The 22288-nt window shown below is 39.2% G+C and overlaps 1 protein-coding gene and 2 long non-coding RNA genes across 3 annotated transcripts; 2 read left to right on the top strand and 1 right to left on the bottom strand.

Moving 5' to 3' along the window:
• Positions 1-869: 869 nt before the first annotated feature.
• Positions 870-21000, bottom strand: rx1 (retinal homeobox gene 1). The gene is made up of 3 exons (XM_066647875.1): positions 20887-21000; positions 5142-5392; positions 870-2690 (listed from the first exon to the last, which is right to left on the bottom strand). The coding sequence occupies exons 1-3, from the start codon at positions 20990-20992 to the stop codon at positions 2463-2465; spliced, it is 585 nt and encodes a 194-aa protein (XP_066503972.1). The 5' UTR covers positions 20993-21000; the 3' UTR covers positions 870-2462.
• On the top strand, positions 10537-11685 carry LOC136671300 (uncharacterized). The gene is made up of 3 exons (XR_010795691.1): positions 10537-10646; positions 11364-11459; positions 11576-11685. It is a non-coding gene; the product is annotated as an uncharacterized lncRNA (long non-coding RNA).
• LOC136671299 (uncharacterized) lies at positions 11917-13510 on the top strand. Its single transcript, XR_010795690.1, has 4 exons — positions 11917-12024; positions 12542-12698; positions 12921-13020; positions 13350-13510. It is a non-coding gene; the product is annotated as an uncharacterized lncRNA (long non-coding RNA).
• Positions 21001-22288: the final 1288 nt, after the last annotated feature.

The raw sequence follows: 22288 nt of genomic DNA on the forward strand, positions 1-22288 counted from the left end.
TAGCAACAGGCTACACTTGAATGTGCCGTTTACACAACAGCAGCATTCAGTGTATTTACATAAGCATGTGAACTCGTTCTTGCATAATTATACATCTTACATGTTTTTTTTTTACATTCATTTATGCTTTCATATACAAAGTAACACTTATTTAATTTATTCTTTATTTTAATCTACCCGGAATTCGCGAAGTGTACACAGTAAGCACGAAGCGTGGGTTTGTTTCATTTGAAAGGAAATATTTCACTTATCTATCACAAAAATCCTCCTTCGGATCAATCCGCATCTCAAAATAAATCTTTCTTCGTCACTGTTCTTCCCGCTTTCATCAGATGAGCTGAAATCCTCTTCACTTTCCAGAGCAAAACTCTCCTGGATGTGTAGCAGTGCCTCCGCAGCTTCCGTGAGTGCGACATGACGAAGCTCCACGAAAACAATTCTGCGACATGTGCTCTGTATTTGTTGTTGCGAATGAGCGTTTGCATGCAAATTATCAGCCAATGATCCTCCACTAGCAGCTGCCGAATTACCATAGTGTTAACATATGAATGGCAGAACGTGTCTATGGGCAGAACAAAAAAGCTTGTGCCTCAAAAATGTGCCGGTTGTTGTTTACGCTTCTCTCACAAGAATATAAATATATATATCGTTTCATCCTATATATAGTTGGAAAGTAGACCCTTCAAGGTTTCCGAGGTATGTTGTATTTTTTTTTTAGGATAAAATTTTGCAGAGTTATATATGTGTTTATATGGAATTTCAATTTTATCCCGCCGACGGCATAGCCAACCTCATATGGTTAAGAGTCTGAAAATCCTGAAGAACTCACGTAGCGATGACAGTATTCACTTTCCAATTACTTGTTAATGTTTTTGTCATTTAAGTCAATCATAATAATAATAATTATTATCATTAATTAAATCACTATTAATCATAACGAGTTCAAATAAGGTCAAGCTGCTACAGTGGAGAATGAAAGGCAGTTTTTGTACATTGAGCAGAATCCAACAGAGGGATTCTGCAATGGTATTAAATATTTTTGGACTGCTTTTACAGCCAAATGTGAGATGGACGGCAAAGTAGTATTTATTGTTCCAGCAAAACCCAAAAAAATGCCAGAAATCTGGGTGGAGAGGCAGAATCTTGAAGGCAGAAACAATACCAGCCTTAGTGAGCCAGGCACCATGACAGGCAAGTTTGATTAGGGTGACGGCATGGTCCACAGTCGCATACTGGAGCAAGAATTTGGAACTGGGAATGAGACAGTTTATGGAAGGTTCAGAGGTGCCACGTGGATTGGAAAGGTCGATGAAGATCCACTTCTTGCCTGAATATTTGCGGGTAGCGATGCCGATGGGGTTGATCCAGTATGTTGAGAAGGGAGGAGAAGAAAAAGGCCCAATCATGAAACGGCCAGAGACTTCTTTAGCCAGAAGGAATGAAATGACATCAGGTTCAGACAAAGTGGAGAGAAGGTTTCGGCAGGTTAAGGAGAAAGTAGGCAGTGTTACGAGGCCCGGAGAAAAACCAAAAAGTAGGCCGTCCAAGAGGTAACAGACAAAAGTGGAATTGGCATGCCCGGCTAGATCAGAGGCTAAAGCGGACACATTAACTGGGGTAGAGAGAAACCAAAGAAGTCAGCTGCTGCCAAATTTAAAGGACCGCTGGGGGCAAGAGGAGCGGGAATGCGCTTGGCCAAAGTAAGAGCACACATGGAGTAGCTTGGAAGAAGCAAAACACCCAGTGGAATTAAAGTAATTGCAAACCATTTGACCATCCAGGAAATACACAGGCTGTGGACGATAGATGAATAGCAGACCAGGCGAGACGTACGGATGGAGTGGGGGGCCGGTATGAAGAGGAGTGTTTATCGATGAGTGAGCAGGAAGACACAGGATGGGAAGGGCAGCCGCACACGTTGCACGAGAGTGCAGTGTAACCTGCGAAAACACGACAATAGAGTTCCAGGTCCAAGGCACTCCAGTAGATGGGAAGGTTCCATTGTTGGAGCCGTGCAGCGGCCCGAGCAGAGTAAAGACTGTTGTAGTCATAAAACCTGGTTCCACCGAAGCAAACAGCCAGATCCAGAATTATGGCCAGGTCATCATCCAACTCCTGGCAACAAGGGAAGACGTAGCACAAGATGTCGCAGTAGATGGAGAAGGCAAGAGCCAATTCTGGGACTGTGAGGGATTTGGAACCCTGTGATTCGGAGGGCCGTAAAGTGAGGGAAACATCACCGGCATCTATGGTGCGGGAGGGGAGGGTGACATCTGCACCTTCAATAATGCGTTGCCGTAATGAAGGCGAGACAAGACGTGGGTTGAATATGTGGGCGTTACTGGGTGGCACGGCTGGAGGAGCAGTGGAGAGGGTGAATGGTGCATCTGCGGAAGCAGTCCGGGGTGGAGCAGTAGGCATGGCAGCAGGGGGACCTGGAAGAGAGAGAAGGGGTCAAGGGATTACTGAGAACAGAGGAGGTGGGGAGAGAGGCGAGAGAAGACAACAGGACCAGGAGAAGGGCTAGAAGAGGCAGGCACGGTGCATGTAGGAGGCAGCGAAACAACACCCGGAAGGAGCCCAGAGGCATTGACTGCGCCAGAGCGTGAGGGAGGCGTGACGTCATTGGGTTGCACTAAAGTCCATCTTCTCTTGGTGCTTCCATTTAGCCCGATGGTTCTTAACCAGACCTGGAGGAAAACATGAAAGATATTTATAACATTTAGTAAGGAAAAAAGTACCGAGGTAACTTATTACAATGTAACTCTGTAATGCTGAATTTACTCTATTTGTGGATGCAGTATTTGAATCTATGTACTGAATTAAAATTTGCAAAAATTATTTAATAAATTTGACGTGCTAATCCACTGCCTCAAGTTTCCCAGTAAGCCTACTGGCCCCTTTCTGAAGCCAGTTACTGTAAAGAACTTAAGATTCATTCTAACCTTCTGGAAAATGAATTGTTCTTTTCACTACTTTGAATTTATTTTTACATGCAGTATCATTTATTGGGTCTGTAAGTATAGCAGATAAACATGGGCTTTATGAACATTATAAAAGAAACTGGTAGCGTTTCCTTCACACAGTTCCAGGGTCCTGTGGTTGTGGGTTCGAGCCCCGCTCTGGGTGACTGACTGTGTGGCGTTTGGTGTGTTCTTCCCATGTCCGTGTAGATTTACTCCGGGTGCTCTGGTATCCTCTGACATCCCAGTCCAAAAACACATGTTGTTGGTGGATTGTCTACTCAAAAGTGTCCATAGGAGTGAGTGTGATAGTGAATGTGTGATTGTGTTACGCCCTGCAAAGGAGTGGCGCCCCCTCAAGGGCATGTTCCTTCCTTGCACCCACTTATTCTGGGTAGGCTCTGGACCCACCGTGACCCTGAACTGGATAAGCAGATTCAGACAATGAATAGAAGAAACTATTATATTCAGGGAAGGCTAAAAAAACCATAAGCATACATAGTGAGCCATATACTCTGGATTTAAAAAGCATACACTGTATCTTGATCATTTTAAAGCATTCACCTTCATCCTTTTGGCTAGCACTAAGGCAGGTAAACTTCTGAAGTTTTGTCCTGGAAAGCCTATGCTTATAAGACAAAAGAGGCACAGTGAAGTTTACAGTCCAACAGGTTGTTTGGACAGACAGGATGTTTTCCATGCTTTTGTTCTGAACTACATTAAATAAAAATAAAAATAAATCCAAAAATTAACACAATCATTTATTTTAAGGCATAAAATATAATTTTGTTTTAGGTTTATATCATTTCCGTTTGTGCTGTATCTGTCACACCTTGACACTTTCTGGTTGTTTTCCTCCTTCCATGTGGCTCTGTTTGTTGTTTTCCTTCTCCTCACATGGCTTTGTTTATGTTCACTCGCTCCACCTCTTGTTCCGCCTCTCTGTAATTGTCCTTAGTTATCTGTGTCAGGTGTCTCTTGTTAAGTTCGTTTATTTAAGCCCTCTTCCCTCACTTCCTGTTATCGGTCATTTTGAGTTTGTTTGTTTCATTGTGAATTCTGTTGTTCTCTTGCTCGTTTTGTTTCCTAAATGTTTTCGTAGTCTTCGTGTTTCTAATCTAGTTCGTTTGTTTCATTCCCCAGTCAAGTAAATGTTATCTCGTGTTTCTCGTAAAGTTTGTTTTGTTATTTCATTATTAAACCTTTCCGTGTTGTAGCGAGTGTGTCCGCATCCTTTAAATCTACTCCTCACACCCCCGTGACAGTATCAGTGGTCTTTCATCAGTGTTTGTAATTTATCAGTGTCATCAGATATTTGGAGGAGGATACAGGAGGAGGCAGAGGAAGCAGGCGAGGTGCTGTCGAGCAGGCGGGAAGAGCGTCTTGGGCGGGCAGATTGGCCATGGGAAGCAGAGGAGGCAGGTGTAGTGGAATATGGACCAGATCAAGAAATGAAAAATTAAAACCTTGACTCTCCACTCTGATGATATGTTTTGGGACAGAACCCACATTACACAGTGTGTGTGTGTGTTGAAAGACTCTGCACCCCCCCCCCCCACACACACACACACACACACAAACTCACGCACATACCTATGTCCACAACAAAGACTAAGCAGAACACTTTTCAGTGACCCCCGTCTTCTCCAGGAAAGATTTTTACAAGACAAAAGAGGCACAGTGAAGTTTACAGTTCAACAGGTTGTTTGGACAGACTGGAGGTTTTCCATGCTTTTGTTCTGAACTACATTAAATAAAAATAAATCCAAAAATTAACACAATCATTTATTTTAAGGCATAATATAATTTTGTTTTAGGTTTTTATCATTTCCGTTTGTGCTGTACCAGTGGTCTTTCATCAGTGTTTGTAATTTATCAGTGTCATTTAAAACTATGGAGGCACTGTGGCGCAGCAGGTAGTGTCGCAGTCACACAGCTTCAGGGACCTGGAGATTGTGGGTTCAAGTCCCTCTCTGGCATTACTGTCTTTGAGGAGTTTGGTGTGTTCTCCTCATGTCATGTTCTTCAGAGTGGGGACAACCATTTTTAAACAGAGTTTTTTATATATATATATCATCAAAGTTACTGGGTATCAATGCAATGGCTTCACAATGTGAAGAAGAATTACTGGAGAAAGTTATGGCTCTTTGTATGTTATAAACAGAGTTTTAAACCCACCTGAACTCTAACTTCAGTCAAGTTGACCTTCATGGTCAGTTCCACACGGCTGTAGACATCAGTGTAGTGGGACTTTTCAAAGGCTCTCTCTAGCTCACGGAGCTGATAGGTTGTGGATGTAATGCGGTTCTGTCTGTGCTTCTTTTTTGGCTGTTCTTCCTCACCTTGCTCTGGAGACTTCTGATCACTACTGGATATTTTTCTTACATCCTTCAGTTCAGCTTCACACTCATTGGGAAATATTTCTGTGCCTTAAGGGCCAAACACACAAAAACACAACTTAAGTAAGGCATTATCTAAAATTAAATGTTCCACATTTTGTGAATCATTTTGTGCACTAAACAATGTGTTTATGAATCTTCCTGCAATGTAGGGTGACAAAAAAAATTGAGATATAAAGAAAATACATTAAGCTTATGTACAACTATAATTTAGGTTCCATTTTTTAATCTACATTCATTCACTGTGGTAAATGTAAAAGGGTTCCTTGATAGAAGAAGCTGAATTTGAAACAAATTAATAACATGATTTTATTTTTACTACCTTAAGTTAAATATATTTACTTGACAAAAATTTTATTTATAAATATTTAATGCCTATTGGCCCATTTCTCACATTTCTCCCAATTTTCACACAATATATAGGACAGATTGCATAGTTAAAAAAGTGTATTAAAAAAAAAGAAACATGTCATACCTCATTATTATAGTAGCAATAATTTATTTACAGTCAGTTACGTTCAGTGCAGGAATGACTGCCTGGGTAAATTAGCTTAGTAAATCATAATCATAACCTGGTCTAAATCATATTTATGTTATTAAAAAGACACGCATATTTTTGCTGTAAAAAAACATAATTTGAAAGCAGATGTGCTTTGCAGTTTGTGAAATGTACTGAAAGAAACAGAAAGGCTCCATAATGACTTGAAATTATGTTTTACATTAATTTACATCAAAGGATTATAAAATAAAAAATAAATAAATATATAAATAAAATGTTTGTGCCTTCTCATGTTAACCTGCATTTTTTAAGGATTTGTGTTTGTTTTTTTAAACAAATATTGACAAGATCAGGCACAAATGTAATTCAGTTTTAATTGCAAGTGAACATACCACGGTAATTAATAAACTGCAGCTGTAGTGTATGTTGGGTTTTTTTTAATCATACACCGTGATACCTATGTGAATATATATTTAATATATATATTTATATATTGTGTTTATAGCGTTGACCTTATTCAAACTCTTATAATTACTGATATTTGACTAATGATAGCAATTAAAGTTTATAATTAGCTAAAACAATGAAAACGTTACTAATTAGTTTGAGAATGAATAATAGTCAAGCTAAGTGAGTTCTTCAGGATTTTCAGACTTTTTAATAAACAGACTACACACTGTAATTTCAAATAATGAAATGTTTATTAACAAAGAGAAGGATATTTAATTAACATAGCGTAATCTTGAAATCTCACGGCATCAACGCAGGGGAAGCCAATTCGACTTTAAAGATAAGCTAGGCACTGTGACTTGTGAATAAAATGTTGCTAATTGAGGTTCTATTACGTATAAATTATAAAGGGACTTAATCAGGCATCAGCTTCTGGAAAATGTAGGAATTGAGCTAGCTTACTCGTTTGCCGTTTCACCGAGCCGTCGCGTCCTGCTGTTTTAACCTCCGTGTTCTGGGGTTGTTTCTCGTCGTTCCCACGTCGTGAAAGACAGGCCCGCTTGTGGAGGAGATTCCCTCCCAGTTGAGTTAGAAGCTCTCGGCCTCAGGCGGGGCGGCGTCGATCGAGAGTTCTCCTTTTCGGAGAATTGCAGGCGTGGCTGGTTTCTCACCGGAGTGGAGTGGCTTCTTCAGAGTGTTGGCTCGTCTCGTTGCTCGGTTTTCCAGAAGGAGTGCCCTTAGAAGTCAGCTTATAACGCTAATATATATCCGCTTTCAACTAATCTAAAAGGGTGATATCTTATTCTGGCCACAAATAAGTTTCACCTGCTTTGATTACTCGTGAGATCAAACTTCGATGGGCGATAAAACAAAAACACAATTAAAAGAAAAGAAGATATTCAAATCACTAGACGTATTAGTAAGGCTTCATACTCTAGCTAATTCAAGACGTCTCTTGTGAGCTTTAGTGAAGTCTTTTAAGGTTCTTTTTTGTTCGTCGTCGTGAGGAGGAGAAAGCGTCTCGCTTGGAGAGGTTCGGAGCTTGAAGAAAAACAAAGAGAACGCGTGCAGGCGTTAAGAGTGGAAACGAAGTTAAGAGTCAGAGAGAAAAGAGCGAGTTGAGCTGAGTTGAGCTTCCGATCTTCTGAGCTGAACCGCTGGACTGCACTGCACTGCACGGGCGAACTGCTCTCTGAACTACACACTCTCTTTTTCCTGTTGCGAACTGTGTACTGATGTGCCGAGCTGAACTTCTTTTCAAAGCCAGCGCGGTCACGCCCTATTGGGAGGTGTCCTTTCTTCAATTGGGTCGAGTCCGAGGCTCACGTGACTCTCCCGAAAGAGAGAAGAGGGGGAGTTTGAATCGGAGATTCACGGAGAAGGAATAGAAATTTCGCGTATTGAAATTTCTTATACATGTTAGTAATATACAACAATGAGCGTCCTGGATTATTAATATCAAACATTTACATAAGATTTCATCTTGGGTACGTTGTGTTTACGTCCCATTTACGATATTGTAGAAGGTATTAATTCGTTTTTCTAATCAGAGACAGAAATTTCTTTCATGATTGACAACAGTAATACACATCACTTCATTAGTTGATAGATGTCCATCTGAAGACAATAGGATGACACTCGTACATATTGTTTATGCATATTAATCAGAATTTGATTTCATTTTCGTTATTGTTTAGGCGAACTCGAGTGAGCCGTAGTTTCGCCAGTGTCCATTTGGGGTCGCTGTTGATCCATGTCGGTGGTTCGGTGTGGATGAGTCAACGGGAGTTCAAACCAAGGTCACCATTTTAACCATTTGTTGTTCCCTGCAAGCGATAAGGAGAGACCCTTAGGCGCCCCTGTCGTAATCAGGGGGGCAGTATAACTCCCCTCTTTGTTTGATGTTCTGTTCCTTAAGAGCATCATAAAGTTTGTTATCTTTAAATTTCCGAAGGGAGGAAGGGGTGTCCTGGTCCGTCTTTTGATGTTTAGATCTTATGTGCGTGCGTGTGTGTGGGGGTCAGAATGAAAAAGTTTTAATTCAAAACTTTTCATTTCTTCATTTGACTTTTCATCTCGTTATCCGGTCCATACTCCACTACACAGCTTAAAAAACATTTCAGACTTTTTAGTAATCAGAGGGACTACTGACCTTAATTCAGAGCAAAAAGGTGATGCTACAGAAAAGGAAGCATTAATCAACTGGCTGGAACGAAATAGTCCATGCTGCTGTGTTCATGCTCATTAAGAGACTAAGGCAGAGAGTGAATTAAAACAATGAATGGGTCAGGGATCACCATGCTGCTTGTCAGGAGCTGGATATCTCAGTAAAAATGCTCAGACTCACTGGCAACTTGAGTAGAATACTGTCATTTCAAAGGGTCACTCTGGTGACATATGCAGTCTCTTTGAACCAAACTCCAAGCACAAAATTCTGAGCAGAATTCATATGGTTATTGTCATACTCTATTGTCTGATTACTTACAGGTTATCTGCTTTAAATGTTTACAGACTTTTTAGTAAGTTTCAAGGTCAGAGTTCAAATTTTAAATGTAAAATAAATCTGTTTTTTTCTTTTATTCTGGAAAAAATATATACATCATAATAATTGGTTTGAAACACCAGCCATAGCCTATAATCTGTGCAATGCAAAGTTATTTAAGAAATTCTATTTCTTATATTTATATAACATAACTCTAGATGTTCCAAATAAAATTTTATTTGAACTCAAAATAAAATGAATTTTAACAGAATTTGTGCTCAGTTCCACTAATGCACGTTTATGTGTTACATAAATTTTGCACATCATGGTCTTAGTTTAAAGAATTAAGAAATGCTTTTTTTATATCAAACAAATAACAAGAGAGAACACCATTTGCCCACCACATTAAAACTCAACAAGTCACAAATTTAAGAATCAGGGGAAATGCAAGACTAGATTATGGATCTAAAAAAATAATAATAATAAAAAAAATAATAATATAATAAAAAAGGGAAATATAATTAGGAGGCCACGCACCACTGTGCAATCTTGTTTGTTTGCACAAGAAGATTATAGGAATTCCAGCAGATCAGGTTGTGGATGAAGCCTTTCACCAATTTACTTAGAGATTTAGCTGTCACTGTAAGACAGGCCAACACTGAGACCATTTATATAGCAGCAGATTTGTGCTTTGACCTATTATGGGATCATACCCATTGAATTATATGTTGTTGTTTTTTTTATTCTAGTGACCTTGGGGACATTAATTAATCCTAATGTAGACTATAAGCAGTACTTCAGCTGTCTTTGAATGGCACTTGAGGTCAAATTTCTGTTTTATTACATATAAAAGCAGAGAGACTTTTCGCAGTGCTACCACCAAGTCAAAACTTAAATTTGTGCTGGACTTGAGGCTTACCGCTTAAGGATGACCTGACATGCTTAAGGTGGATCTATACAATTCCACCTTAAGTGGTTAGGGGTTACGGGAAAACATTACCATTGGGACCAGAGGACACTTTTATAAATATATCAGTCTACCAGTGGTACATCTGTCGTGGAAGGTCCCGTTGAGGTGGGACTATGATTTCCACCTTAAAGGTTAGGAGGTTAGGGGAAAACATTAGTACGTATACGGTGCAGTATCCCCTGCAGTACAAGGGGCCCAGCTAGCAAGGTAGATCTGGGCCGATTCTGGCTCAGGCTCGGCACTGTCGGCTGGCTGCCGTCTCGGCGTGAATGCGGCACCCTGTATATGGCCCAAGTCCGGCTTTACGTTGGCACTGTCGGCTAGCTGAGGCTCGGCGTGAATGCGGCACGCTGCATCTGGCCCATTTGCGGCTGCACGTTGGCACTGTCGGCTGGCGAGGCGATTGCCATTGCAGTTAGCACACTACACTGATCAGAGCATTTTATCAAATGCTGCGTATTAATCATATGTGGCCCACATCTAAAAATAAAAGAAAATACTGGTAACTGTCTGGAAAACGATGTAATAAATGTTAAATAAAATAATCATTATTTTAACTTGTTAAATGCCATGCAGTTATAGGTAAGCTCTGTTAATATTGTAATATTTTAGAATATTGATGTAATGACTGGGACACGAACGACAGAAATGATTATGATAAATAGGGTTAATAAGGAGACGGTGCCGTGCTGAAGGGAGGATATTGTTATTTAAGTTTTTGAAGATGACAGCTTTAAAATGAATGAACTCTGAATGAGAAGACGGAAGGTGGCAGAAGCGAACCGCTGTAAAAACACAGTAGAAGAAGATGAAGATTCGCGCTCTTTTCTGTGACCGCGGCGCGCAAGCAGCTCTCACCGGCCTCAGGGAACAGCTTCATGCCGTAAGTATTTCAATTTAACCTTATATTTTCGGATACATAAGTATTTTGGTATCGCCCAAATGTAGTTAACATTGTTAATGTTACGTGTGTTATTCTATAAACTGCTATACGTTACATACCTAATATTGAACCGTTGTTTTTTTCCAAACGACAAACTTTATAGCTAAACGGTTTAGCAAGCTTTTTTTTTCCTCTGACATAGAAAACATTGAAATGATATGACAATCGCTCATACATGAGTTATTTTAATTTGAGTAATTATGTGATTTGATGGTGTATTTTACAAGACAATGTGAGCATTTATGTGGGTTTTTGTGTCACACAGAACCGCATACCTCAGTATAAGAAATGAAATAAGAAATAAAACTGCTTAAACACATTAAGGTACTAGCTAAGTAGGTTAAAATACATTCTCAATCTCAGGGCTGGTTTTTGGTGTAATGTAATGTTTTAAATATATAATTCCACATACACTAATCCTTTATTAGGCACTAGCAGTGATTTTGGGCTAGTGATTAATGCACTGTAAAAAATCTTCAAATTTAGTTGATTATACTTGAAATAGTGTGTTGGGAATAGAACTCAATTGTGTGATAGTTCATCTAACTCGAAATGCATTGTTCTGATCAACCTGTAGGCACAACATAAAAAATGTGTTGAGAAAATGTGTTTGGAAAAGTTACTGATCAAGATAAACCTGCACATGCTCTGTTCTAGTCATGCGCATGCTCAGTGGGAGGTTCGGGAATACGCGCGAAGGACGGTTGACTTCTCTTTGTTGTGGCTCGAAGTTTGGACAAGTTCAAGATTGAGGTAAATAACTATTTCACAAAGCATTTTAAAGTTACGTTTCTAGTTTTAATTATCTACAAACTATACTTGTGTACAATGACAATACTAACACTGATATTGTTTTCATTTTTTCAAAGGGATACATTAGATGAAGTGGAGAATCTGCTCTTTCACAAGCCAAGACCCGGATGTTCGGTTAAAGCACCACAGAGTACGCCACGGATTCCATGGTACACGCTGGCCCTGTTTTCACTCCAATTGTGTGTGTTCCTTTAAAACAGCTGGTTCCTTGATATGTCATCTTTCAAAATGTCATAGTAAAGTATCTACATGTCACCAAAATTCTACCTTCAAATGTGAGCTTTGTGATTACAATGTTGCTGTTTGCGATATAACCCTGCAGGGCTGAGTGAGGATTCCTTGGATGAAGAGAGAAAGGCAATGAGGGCTGAGATGGATAAAATGGGTCCAAACATGAGTTGGAGCGAACCTTTTTTTTTTTTTACGGCGGAAGGAGGTTGTTGAGCAGGAACCTTTGGTTGGTCTGGTTCGAGAATGATGGCCAGCACTGTTCTTGGAAAGTCAGGTGAGTAGTGTGTTTGTTTGCTGTACTTGTGACTCTGGCCCATTTTAGCATATTTTTCTTGTTATGGTTTTTTGTAGGATTGTGTCACACTGCAAAACCTAGTGTGAACCAATCTAGTTTACTTGTCTAGAATGATACTTAACTTTTTTTCCCCAAACAGTTCCAAAACCCTTATAATGCAAAGTCATCAGCTGTTTGGATTATTTATTTATTTACTTTTTTTTTTTTTTTTACTTATTTACTTATTAACCAAGAAGCGTACAGCATTGTCCAACCACAGTAATGTTATTTAAAGGCAACAAGTTTTATCGCACACAACACTTGTCATGAAAGCGTCCCAAAAGAGCAATTTTCCTGTGGGCTATTTTTTTGGCCTTGGGATGACGGGATGGTTTTACACTGGATCCCTGCATAACTATTATGAACTGAACCAGTGTTGGTCTAGAAATGTACAGGCTCTGTACATAATGACTGATAATCTGTATTCTCTATTGTTTACTCTTCTCTCTCTCTCTAGATATGCAGTGAGTTTCGTAGAATAACTGCCATCAACCTGAAGAGTCAGTTGCATGGTGCACTGGACACATGTGCCAAAACTCGTTAAACTGTACAGGAATAGAAGGGCAGCCTTTGGAGGAGATGTCCAGGCCATTCTTGATAATCTAGATGAAAAGGTTTGTTGCTTATTTTAAGCACATTTGTTGCTACTGCATGTCAACATGATTGGGGCATAGGGATTGGAGGCTGAATAGATTACAGGTCATAGTGTGAAGGCTGTATAGTGTTGTATAATTATTCAATTTTGCCTTCAAATTTATTGCATTCAAAATTATTGTACAGCATTTCTAACTCACTTTTTTGTTTTTTAAATGATTGCCATTTTTTTCCCCTTTTAGACATCGGACATTTTGATGCACAGAAAAACTGCTGCACTTAAAGGTCTTTAACGTTTTTTTAAGGGAGGTCCATGCAAGTGCTATCCTGAAGACCTGCTTGGTAAATATTAAAATGTAATTTTATGCTAGGTGCTATTTGAGATTCTCTGTCCAGCTAGGTTTTGGAGTTCTGTGTTAAGTTGAACTAAAAAGCAATTTATCTAGATCACTACTTTTAGACCTATATCACCATAGTCCATTATAAAACAAGTTGAGCAAATGTGATATTTGATATGAAGCATTACCTGCTTGTGTTTAATGCAGTCAAACAACATGCAACAGGCTTTTATCATTTTGTGTCAATTGGTATCACACACATTGATAGGTTTAGTGTCTTGTCCATTGTTTCCTGATTTTTCGAAACCCCACCCCTCCTCCCATGTTCAATAGATGAAGAATGCTGAAGAGAAGTATACAAAGGATGTGAAGGTGGCAATCTTGACTGTCCTGGATGATCATGGAGGGGCTCCGTGTTCTTCCCCAGACGCGATTGACGCGAGTGTTGTCGTGGAAGGCATCAGTGACCTGTCAAGTGCATTTCTTCTCCTTGTGGGACTGTAATTAATATTTTATTAATATATATGAAAATTGGGTAAATTTCAACTTTATATGTGCTGTGAGTGTTCAAAACATGATTGTCCTTGTCCTGATGTACTTGAATTCTAAATTGGCTTGAGTTTTTTAAACCTGCATTAGTAAGTCATGTCAACTTAAATAGGCAAGTACTGTAGATGCAAACTATTAATTGATGCAACCTATTTAAATTTGTTTTGTGCACTTGAGAAATAAAAAGGTTGAGTTTACAAAACTTCATTTATAAGTTATGTAAGCTTAAATTAGCAAGTACTCTAATTTGCTGCAACTCAATTTAACCAGTTGAGCGAAAGGTACTTGAGCGAAAACTTTTTTTTTTTAGTTAATGTAACTTTTTGCATAAGTTCTGCTTACTCAAAACGTTAAGTGCAGAATGTTGACTTATATTTTTTTTGTTGAGGCCACCTCAAATTTTTTACAGTGTGGGTTGAAGGAGATTATATTGAAAACGGTAGAAGCCTATTTACTGAGAGAAAAAAAAAAATAAAAGCATGTGAAGTAGTTTATTTTTGGAGCTGTGAAGTTAGTTAATTTTTTCAAAATTAACTATGAACATGAACTAATTCATTTTCTTTATGTAATTATGTAAAGATGGACTGCAGTAAGAAAACTAGTGGGGCAGTGAATAATGCAGGGAAAAAAGTGGATAGGAGGTTAATTTAATTTATTTAGATGAGATCTTAGTTGTAGCAGAATCGTTTGTGTAATCATTTGTAATATAACCTGATAATCTTTTACATTTGAAGTCCTGTAGTTAATGAATCTGCATGCAGTTCATTCAATATTTTTATAGAAAATATATTGAAGAAAACAGAACATGTACATAATCTCTATATGTTTAATTATAGAGCTGGAATTCAACAAGTAGTACAACTGAGGTGACTACACTTGAGTGTTATTTCACTACACTGCACATCCTGAAGATCCCTGTTGTCCAGGCTGACAGAGATGAGGATACGGCTAATATTTTCATCATTGTTGAGGGCAGTGAGGTATTGACAAAGTGTGACAACACAGCAGAGGCTTGCAAACTGTTGATCGAACTGATGTGTGCCATGAAAAAGTGTCAAATGTGTACTTCCACACACATTTCTGCCTTTTTTTAAAAAAAATACTTTTCCAAACCTCCTGGTGAATTTTAAGCGTTTTGTTATATGGCCTTAGCGTAGTATATTTTTAAAGAAAAGTCTGAATTTAAATGGCAGTTCTTAGGGTGTAAAACCTTTTGTTTTTGTTTTTTTTAAACAGTATTTGAATGTTAATTGGATTTAGGAAATCATGACACTGCCAATTTCAAATTTCAATGCCAGTTACAAATATATTTTCTATGTATTAATTTTATGTTCTATTTGTATACATTGCAATTGCTGTGTTTCCATTGTACATTTTAAATGTACATATTTGTACATTTAATTAGGGAACATGATTATATTATAATTGTAGATTTTAAAATGTGTTGATTTCATACACCCTGTTTCATCTCCAGGACTTTTATTATGTTTTTTGTTATATGATATTTCCATAATGAAATACTACAAAAATGAATGCATTCTCTTCTCCGGTGGGAGACAATGTACCTTTAAGTAACAAAACTGGACTTTTAAACACTTGTACCTTTTAGTGACCAATAATGTACCTTTTTCTTTTTTTCTGAGAGTGTAAGTTATTTAATAAAGCAATAATTTCACCATAAACCTGATTGTACCCTTTTCTGAGAGAAGGGAGGTGTGTGTGTGTTGGGGGTGGCGGAGCGGTGTATAGAAATAAACTATTAAAACCAATAATGAGCCAGATCTGGGCCGAGTCTGCCACTAATGGCGTGCTTCTAGCTCAAACTCGGCCGTGGTCCGGTTATCGCGATTTAGTTATGTCTTGCCGGACTAGGGCCGAGTCATTTGAGCCTCAGCCATAACACTCGGGCCAGAACTATCGGCCCACTCTACGGCCGAGACAATGCCGACTCCGCGTGCCGGCATCGGGCCGAGTGTTTTTGTTCTGGCGTGCGTGATTCAGCCCGAGTGTGGGCCTATACAATTTTGCTAGCTGGGGGGTGTCGGTCGGCATGGCCCGTTAAGGTGGAACTATGATTTCCACCTAAGTGGTTAGGTGTTAGGGGAAAACATTACCATTGGGTCCCAGTGCCAGATCGGTGGTACACTGTGTTTGAATGGGGACAGGTTAAGGTGGATCTACCCGGTTCCACCTTAAAGCTGTGCGGTTAAGGTGGAACGGGGTGGGTCCACCTTAAGTGTTCGGGGAAAACATTACATTTGGGCCCGCCCCCTAGAATATACCGTTCCCTAAATAGGTAAAAGTGATTGTATCTTGGATACACAGGTTTCATAATCAACAAAAATAACAATGAACTATCAACATTCCAAATATTCAGTTACAGCCATGGCATGTTTAACATTTATCAATGACTTATATTTATCAGTTAATACATTTTCCTTCTTCCATGTTCTAATTCTTCCTTCCCTCTATGGAGAATGGACTCAACCAGGTAAGTAAAACTCAGCGTCTAGAGCTAGTACTCTTTTCCCTCTCACATGACCCATCTGCAGGTGAGTAAGTACAGGTAAGTAAACATATAATGGTTTCTATTGGTGATGTTTAAGAGGTACTGTACATCATCACAGATGTCTTTTAAGACCAGGGATATGGCGTTATTTTTGTGCCACAATTCTGCACGCGCGCGTGCGGATATTTTTGAGTGAGCAAGAAGGTTTCTGCGCGCGCGCGGATATTTTTGAGCGAGCAAGAAGGTTTCTGCACTAGTGATTTGTCGGTCGCGAACGAATCGGTTCAAAGAGCCGGCTCTTGTAAGTGAACGATGAGAGCCGTGTCCCGTCTAAGACCGAGCCATTTTTTTCTAAGGCTTGTCATTCAACCAATCAGAGAACAACAAGCAAGCTCCAACCCTCCAAGCTGAGACACTTGGGTTTCCTGAATGCCAATCTGCCTTCCAAAAAATAGATTAAGAATATGTTAAATCAGTTTGTTGCCAGTTGTGGTTGTTTTAATCACTACCGTTGAATGCACTTTGTATTTGTTTATTTTATTTCCCAGAAATGGATGATTATTTAATTTAATAAGCTATTTTGTAATACCTACCTTTTGGGTTCCATTGACTATACTTCAGAGTTTACAAGTGATTTTTTATTAAGGTGTTTAAATAAAAATTTAAAGTTATTTATAATTTAAAGTTATTATTTTAAGTTATTTATACAATTGAATGTGTGAGTGCAATCAGTGAGTTATTACAAGACAGCCATTGCAACACTATTTATTATTTTTAATATTGAACAGTAATATTTTGTCCATATAGTCATGTAAAATGTAGGTAATATTGTTCTGTACCAGTGGAAATAAGTGGTAAAACAAAGAGCCATTTAGGAGCCGAAAGAGCCGGCTCTTTATGAAGAGCCGAGCCAAAAGAACCGGCTCCTCAAAAAGAGCCGAAATTCCCATCACTATTCTGCACGCGCGATGTCTCTGACCTGCGCGCTCGCTACACACAGCCATTACAAAGTGCCTCAGATTCAGCCAATCAGAAACGTCAAATGACAAAGGTCATTTCTGATTGGATCGTTTGACCGCCAAGTGGGAAGGACATACAGGTCGGAGACCAGTAAATAGATGGATACCGGCGAGTGGGAGGTTATGGTTAGGGAGAAATCTGACAATGCCCTCTGAACGGCACCAGACCAGTACACCACAGCCAGACATTTTATTTTATATATATTGAATTGGCCACAATGTAGATTTTTTATCCTTGTATTTACCTTGATTAACTGAGTCAGCAACGTAGCTGATATGCTAAAAACAATGTACATAGTTGTAAATTAGTCCTAGCAACGACGGTAAATTGTATTGCAACGACTGTAGAAACTACTTTATTAGTAATAGAAAGTACTGTAAATGCTATCTAGATCGGTAGTTACCAACATACAGGGCTAGCTGATTGTGTAATGCTTAAATCTAAATAACTTCCTAAAGGAAGCTTAATACTGCAATAAAGTTAGCTTGCGGTTAGCTATTCAGAATTCTGTTGGCTATAATTATGTAATGTAGTAACGTACACCTGCATATATTAGTGTGTATTTGATTTAACTATGGTTCAAAATTTATGTATAGCAAAATAGTTTTTCATTTTTTTGCCATAAATATTGGCAATGTATGTAGCCTTAATTACATACAGGGGAATGAAAGGAGGGTGAACTGAACCCACCTGGTCTGTGAAATCTTTCTGTATTTTTCTTTTTCTGATAAACTCAATAGAGCTTTCCAGAGTTAAAACCTATTTGTTCAGTATTGTTGTTTTGTGTGTGTGTGTATGTGTGTGTGTGTGTGTAAAACTCAGGAGGGTTGCTCAGGTAGGTTGATTTAAATCTGCCTTCCTCTCTCTACATGAACAGTTTGAACTGCAGTATTAAGCTTCCTTTAGAAAGTTATTTACTGATCTCCGGCCTGTATGTCCTTCCCACTTGGCGGTCAAGCCATCCAATCAGAAATGACCTTTGTCATTTGACGTTTCTAATTGGCTGAATCTGAGGCACTTTGTAATGGCTGTAAGTGTGGAGCGAGTGCGCAGGTCAAAGACATCGCGCGCGCAGAAACCTTGCTCCCTCAAAAATATCCGCGCGCGCGCAGAAACCATGCTCCCTCAAAAATAGATTTAGTATAAAAACAGATCTCCTGGTGTCTCCTCCATGCTTTGGACACTGTGCTGACAGACATAGCAATCCTTCTTGTGACAGTCCACACTGATGTGCCATCCTGAATGAGTTGCAGTACCTGAGCAACTTCTGTGAGTTGCAGACAGCACCTCATGCTACCTCTAGGGGTGAGAGCACTGACAAAATGCAAAAGTGACCAAAACATTGGTCAGAAAGGATGAGAACAGAGTCACCACCTGCAGAACCACTCCTTTATATGGGTTATCTTGCTAATTGCCTTTCAATTCTATCATTTGTCTGTTCAATTTGCACAACAGCAGGTGAATCAGTGCTGCTTCCCAACTGGACAGGTTGATTTAACAGAGGTGTAACTGACTTGGAGTTACATTGTATTGTTTAAGTGTTCCCTTTTATTTTTTTGAGCAGTGGAGTTAGGTTTGTGTGTGAGGGTCAATGTTTTCGAGAATGTGCGCAGGCTACAAATATTGGTACATGGGGTGAAGCATGAGTGGAAACAGCTGGTGGACATAGGAAAAAAGCTGCAAGGTCCCAGAGTGCATTGTGTTAACTATACACTGAGGCCAGACATCGTGGTCTACTCAAAGTAAACGAATAGTTTAGTTCATAGGTTCCATTTGAGGATGCAGTACATGAAGCATTCAAAAGGAAGAAGCTGAAGTACTTGACGGCTGAGGTGAGGGAACGTGGGTGGCAGGCACATGTAAGACCAGTGGAAATGTGTGTTAGGGGATTTGTAGCCAAGTCAGCCACGTCCCTGCTTGTACAGTTCGGCATCACGAGCCGGAAACTATGGGCAGCTGTGAAAGGTTATCAGAAACATGCTTGTGGATAAGGAGAGAAAGTTCACATGGAACTGCTAGCACTGAGCATGCGTTAATGGTACAGCCTTAGTCAACAGGGAAGCCAGTCTGGCCAGTTACGGTTGTTGATCGTAAAGGGTAAGGTAGGACTGTAAAGCTGGCTTGGAGGGGGGTGGGTCTGGGATGCCAGACTTCACTGTTGAGCCCTTCTGGAGGTGTTGTGGGCTTAATTCAGCGAAACACCAACAAGAGGAGGTGCCTACCTGATGACACCTGATGAAGAGCTAGTGATGGTTTGGGTACACATGGGCTGGGCTCAATCAGTAACCATAGTTATGCTGACTACAGCTGGTTGCTGGTAGCATAAATGGCAACAGCAAACTTAATGTTGAGCTGTAGGATTCAACAGAATTTTGCAGAAAAGCTAGTGCAGGCAATTTTATCCACTAGGCCTTAAGTATCTCAGCAAACTTCTCATAGCCTACTACCTAAACATACTCTTTGTTCACAGGATGCTGGTTTACTCTTAGTTTCTCGCATTAGGAAAAAAGGTGCAGGAGGAAGAACCTTTTCTCATAAAGCTCCTCAACCATGCAGTGTCCTTGCTGATACTGTTCAGGGATCAGTCAGACTCAGTCTTTAAATTTAGGCCTACATTTTCATGCAAGCTTTTGGTTAATCAACCCCTTTCAGGCTTTCTGTACTGGTGTTATACCTGGTTGTACATATTACTGTATTGCTGTTCTGTATTATCTGCTTTTTCTTATACAGCCCCCAACATGGAAATGATCTTGCAGAAAATGTTCACTACTCAAACAATGACAATCTTCAAACCTAGGCTAAAACATCATTTGTTTAGTTTAACTTTTGATAGTTAATGCTCCCCCTTAGATAAAGGTGGCAGATCCAGGGGGTCTATGGACACAGGGAATAATAGTAAACTGAGAAGCTGGCGCTGTCATCCTGCCGCTTCACGCGATCACTTCATTGGATGCCAGTGTTTCAGGATGCTCCCGCATCTGTGTGTCCTCCTGGTTCTCTCCTTTTAGTTACAGCTGTCAGATTTTTCATTTCATGTCAAAATGAATTTAATTAGTATTTAATATTTAACAGTATTTAGTATTTAATTTAATTTTTATTTAAATTATATGTGCAAATATTTGTCGTCATTTTACAGCCCTCAACAAAATCTTCCCCACTTAACACACACACAGACACTTGTTGCCTTACTGTTCCTGCTGTTCTGCCTAGATGTGCCCTGCCTTCACAACTTCTAAAGTTGTGCACTCCTGCACTGTGGGAGGAAATGCCCTCTTGCTATAGTCATTCTTTTTTTGGTTAACCACTTATTTAACTGATTTCTTGTTTTAGATGCCGGCGGGCAAAAGAAAAAAATCACTCATCGTTATATCCGTCAGTATATCTCAAGTACTACAAGTCCAAAGTCGACAGTCAAGGTACCAAATTAAAGCTTAAAGTCACGGCTTTTCATTGTTTTAACCATTATATATATATAATCCCGCTCGATAAATAAGAATTTTTGGTCAAAATATACTTTGGCAGGAAAATAGCTATGAAAAAATTAGTGACAGTAGATACATTGATTCAAATATGGCGCAGTGAAAAATCTGAATATATGTGTACATATCATACACCAATCGAATGTGCAGACTATCAAGATCAAAAGGATATAAAACATTATACTCTAAGCCGAAAGAATATGATATTCCAAACTTCATATTTCTTCCTCACCAATGACAAAACCGCTGCATCTCGAAGCTTGAAGAGCCCACAAGCAGCTCACACACACAAAGTTAGAATAACAGCGCCTACCTTTGGTTGTCCCCTTCAAAAAGAGACCAAATTCGAGTCTCTCCGTCAAACCGTTCGTGAGTAATCCTGATGTTTGTGTCGAGTACTGATCGAAAATAAACCCCATAAAAAATAGTACACATTTTCAAAAAATAATTAAAATATTATCCCCTTGGAGCTTAGGCTCTCCGCTTTCCAACGACATACCAATCAAGTTTGTAGACCAATCATGGGCATGGTGGTTATGGTGATGCTCACCCAAGGAGGAGGGACAAACCCGCAGCAGATCGCATACCTTTTCAGCGCCAAACAAACCCAGATATCGCGTTAGAGAGATTCTAACGTTTCTATTAGAAAGCCACAAGCTCCACAAACAATAATAAAGTGAATAAACATGTTTTGAAAGCTTAGATGTCTTTTATTAGCTGCCTTTCCCCCACTGAGGAGGTTGTCTTGCTCTACAGCCAATCAGAGTGCAGCTCTCGCCTTAAAACACGTCAGGCATTTAAAGGGACAGTGCACTCGGTGAGAAATAAGCAAAGATCAGAAATAAACACACCATGCCTAAGGGTTTTTACTGTCTGGTGAGGGTAAATGGAAACTTGGTGATGGACAGTTTTCTCTGTAAAACTGCTATGCAATGAATTTTTGTTGTAAAACCTTCTATATATTACAACTGATTGACAATGCGTTGCCGCAAAAAAACATTGTCAGTTTTATACACTGTCAGAAAAAGCATCACTGTGGTGGTACCTTCAATGGCACAAATTTGTACCATTTATTAGGGAACTTTTTTGTACCTTTTTTATTACAACTGTAGATTTTAAAGTTGCATTAATACCTTTCACTCAATTTAATCTCCAGGACCTATATTGTATTGTTTTATTTTACACAGTTCTGTAATTAAATATTTCAAATATTCCCTTCTCCTGGAGAAGAGAATGTAATTGTACCTTTATGGAACACAACTGGACTTTAACCAGTGTTGTCCCTTTTAACCAGGTACTTTTACAATATTTGTACCTCTAGTGATCAATAATGTACTTTTACCGTACCTTTTCTTCTGAGAGTGTACAGAAATGCGTGATGTAGTCAGGTCTTTCACCGTATTTTATTTACTGGCAGATTGAGGGGTAATTGCAAATCATTAAAAAGTTAAAAGGGATGCTACCTTTACATCATTTCCCTTGTCTCATGAGGTAGGCTAATACACATGTAAGCTTTCAGCTCACTATGTTGCAAATAATTCAGATATATAGCTTCATAACCATAAACTGTAGTGTTATGTCCCTTTGTAGGCACCATGTGAAAGTGCAGCAGTGTATAACATAAGAAACAAAATACAGAGGCATGTTAAACTTTCTTGTCTTTATCTCACGCTAGGGTTTTCTACACACTGGCTGGCATCAAATATCACACACAG

This window comes from Hoplias malabaricus, chromosome 16 (genome assembly GCF_029633855.1).
Source record: "Hoplias malabaricus isolate fHopMal1 chromosome 16, fHopMal1.hap1, whole genome shotgun sequence".
Lineage (NCBI taxonomy): Eukaryota > Metazoa > Chordata > Actinopteri > Characiformes > Erythrinidae > Hoplias > Hoplias malabaricus.

Coding starts and splice junctions, on each gene's coding strand:
- rx1 (XM_066647875.1), bottom strand. CDS start 20,992: ATGGGGTTTATTTTCGATCAGTACTCGACACAAACATCAGGATTACTC. Junction 5,393..20,886: donor TTTGAAGGGGACAACCAAAG/GTAGGCGCTGTT, acceptor TTGGCCCTTAAG/GCACAGAAATATTTCCCAAT. Junction 2,691..5,141: donor TGACTGAAGTTAGAGTTCAG/GTGGGTTTAAAA, acceptor GTTTTCCTCCAG/GTCTGGTTAAGAACCATCGG.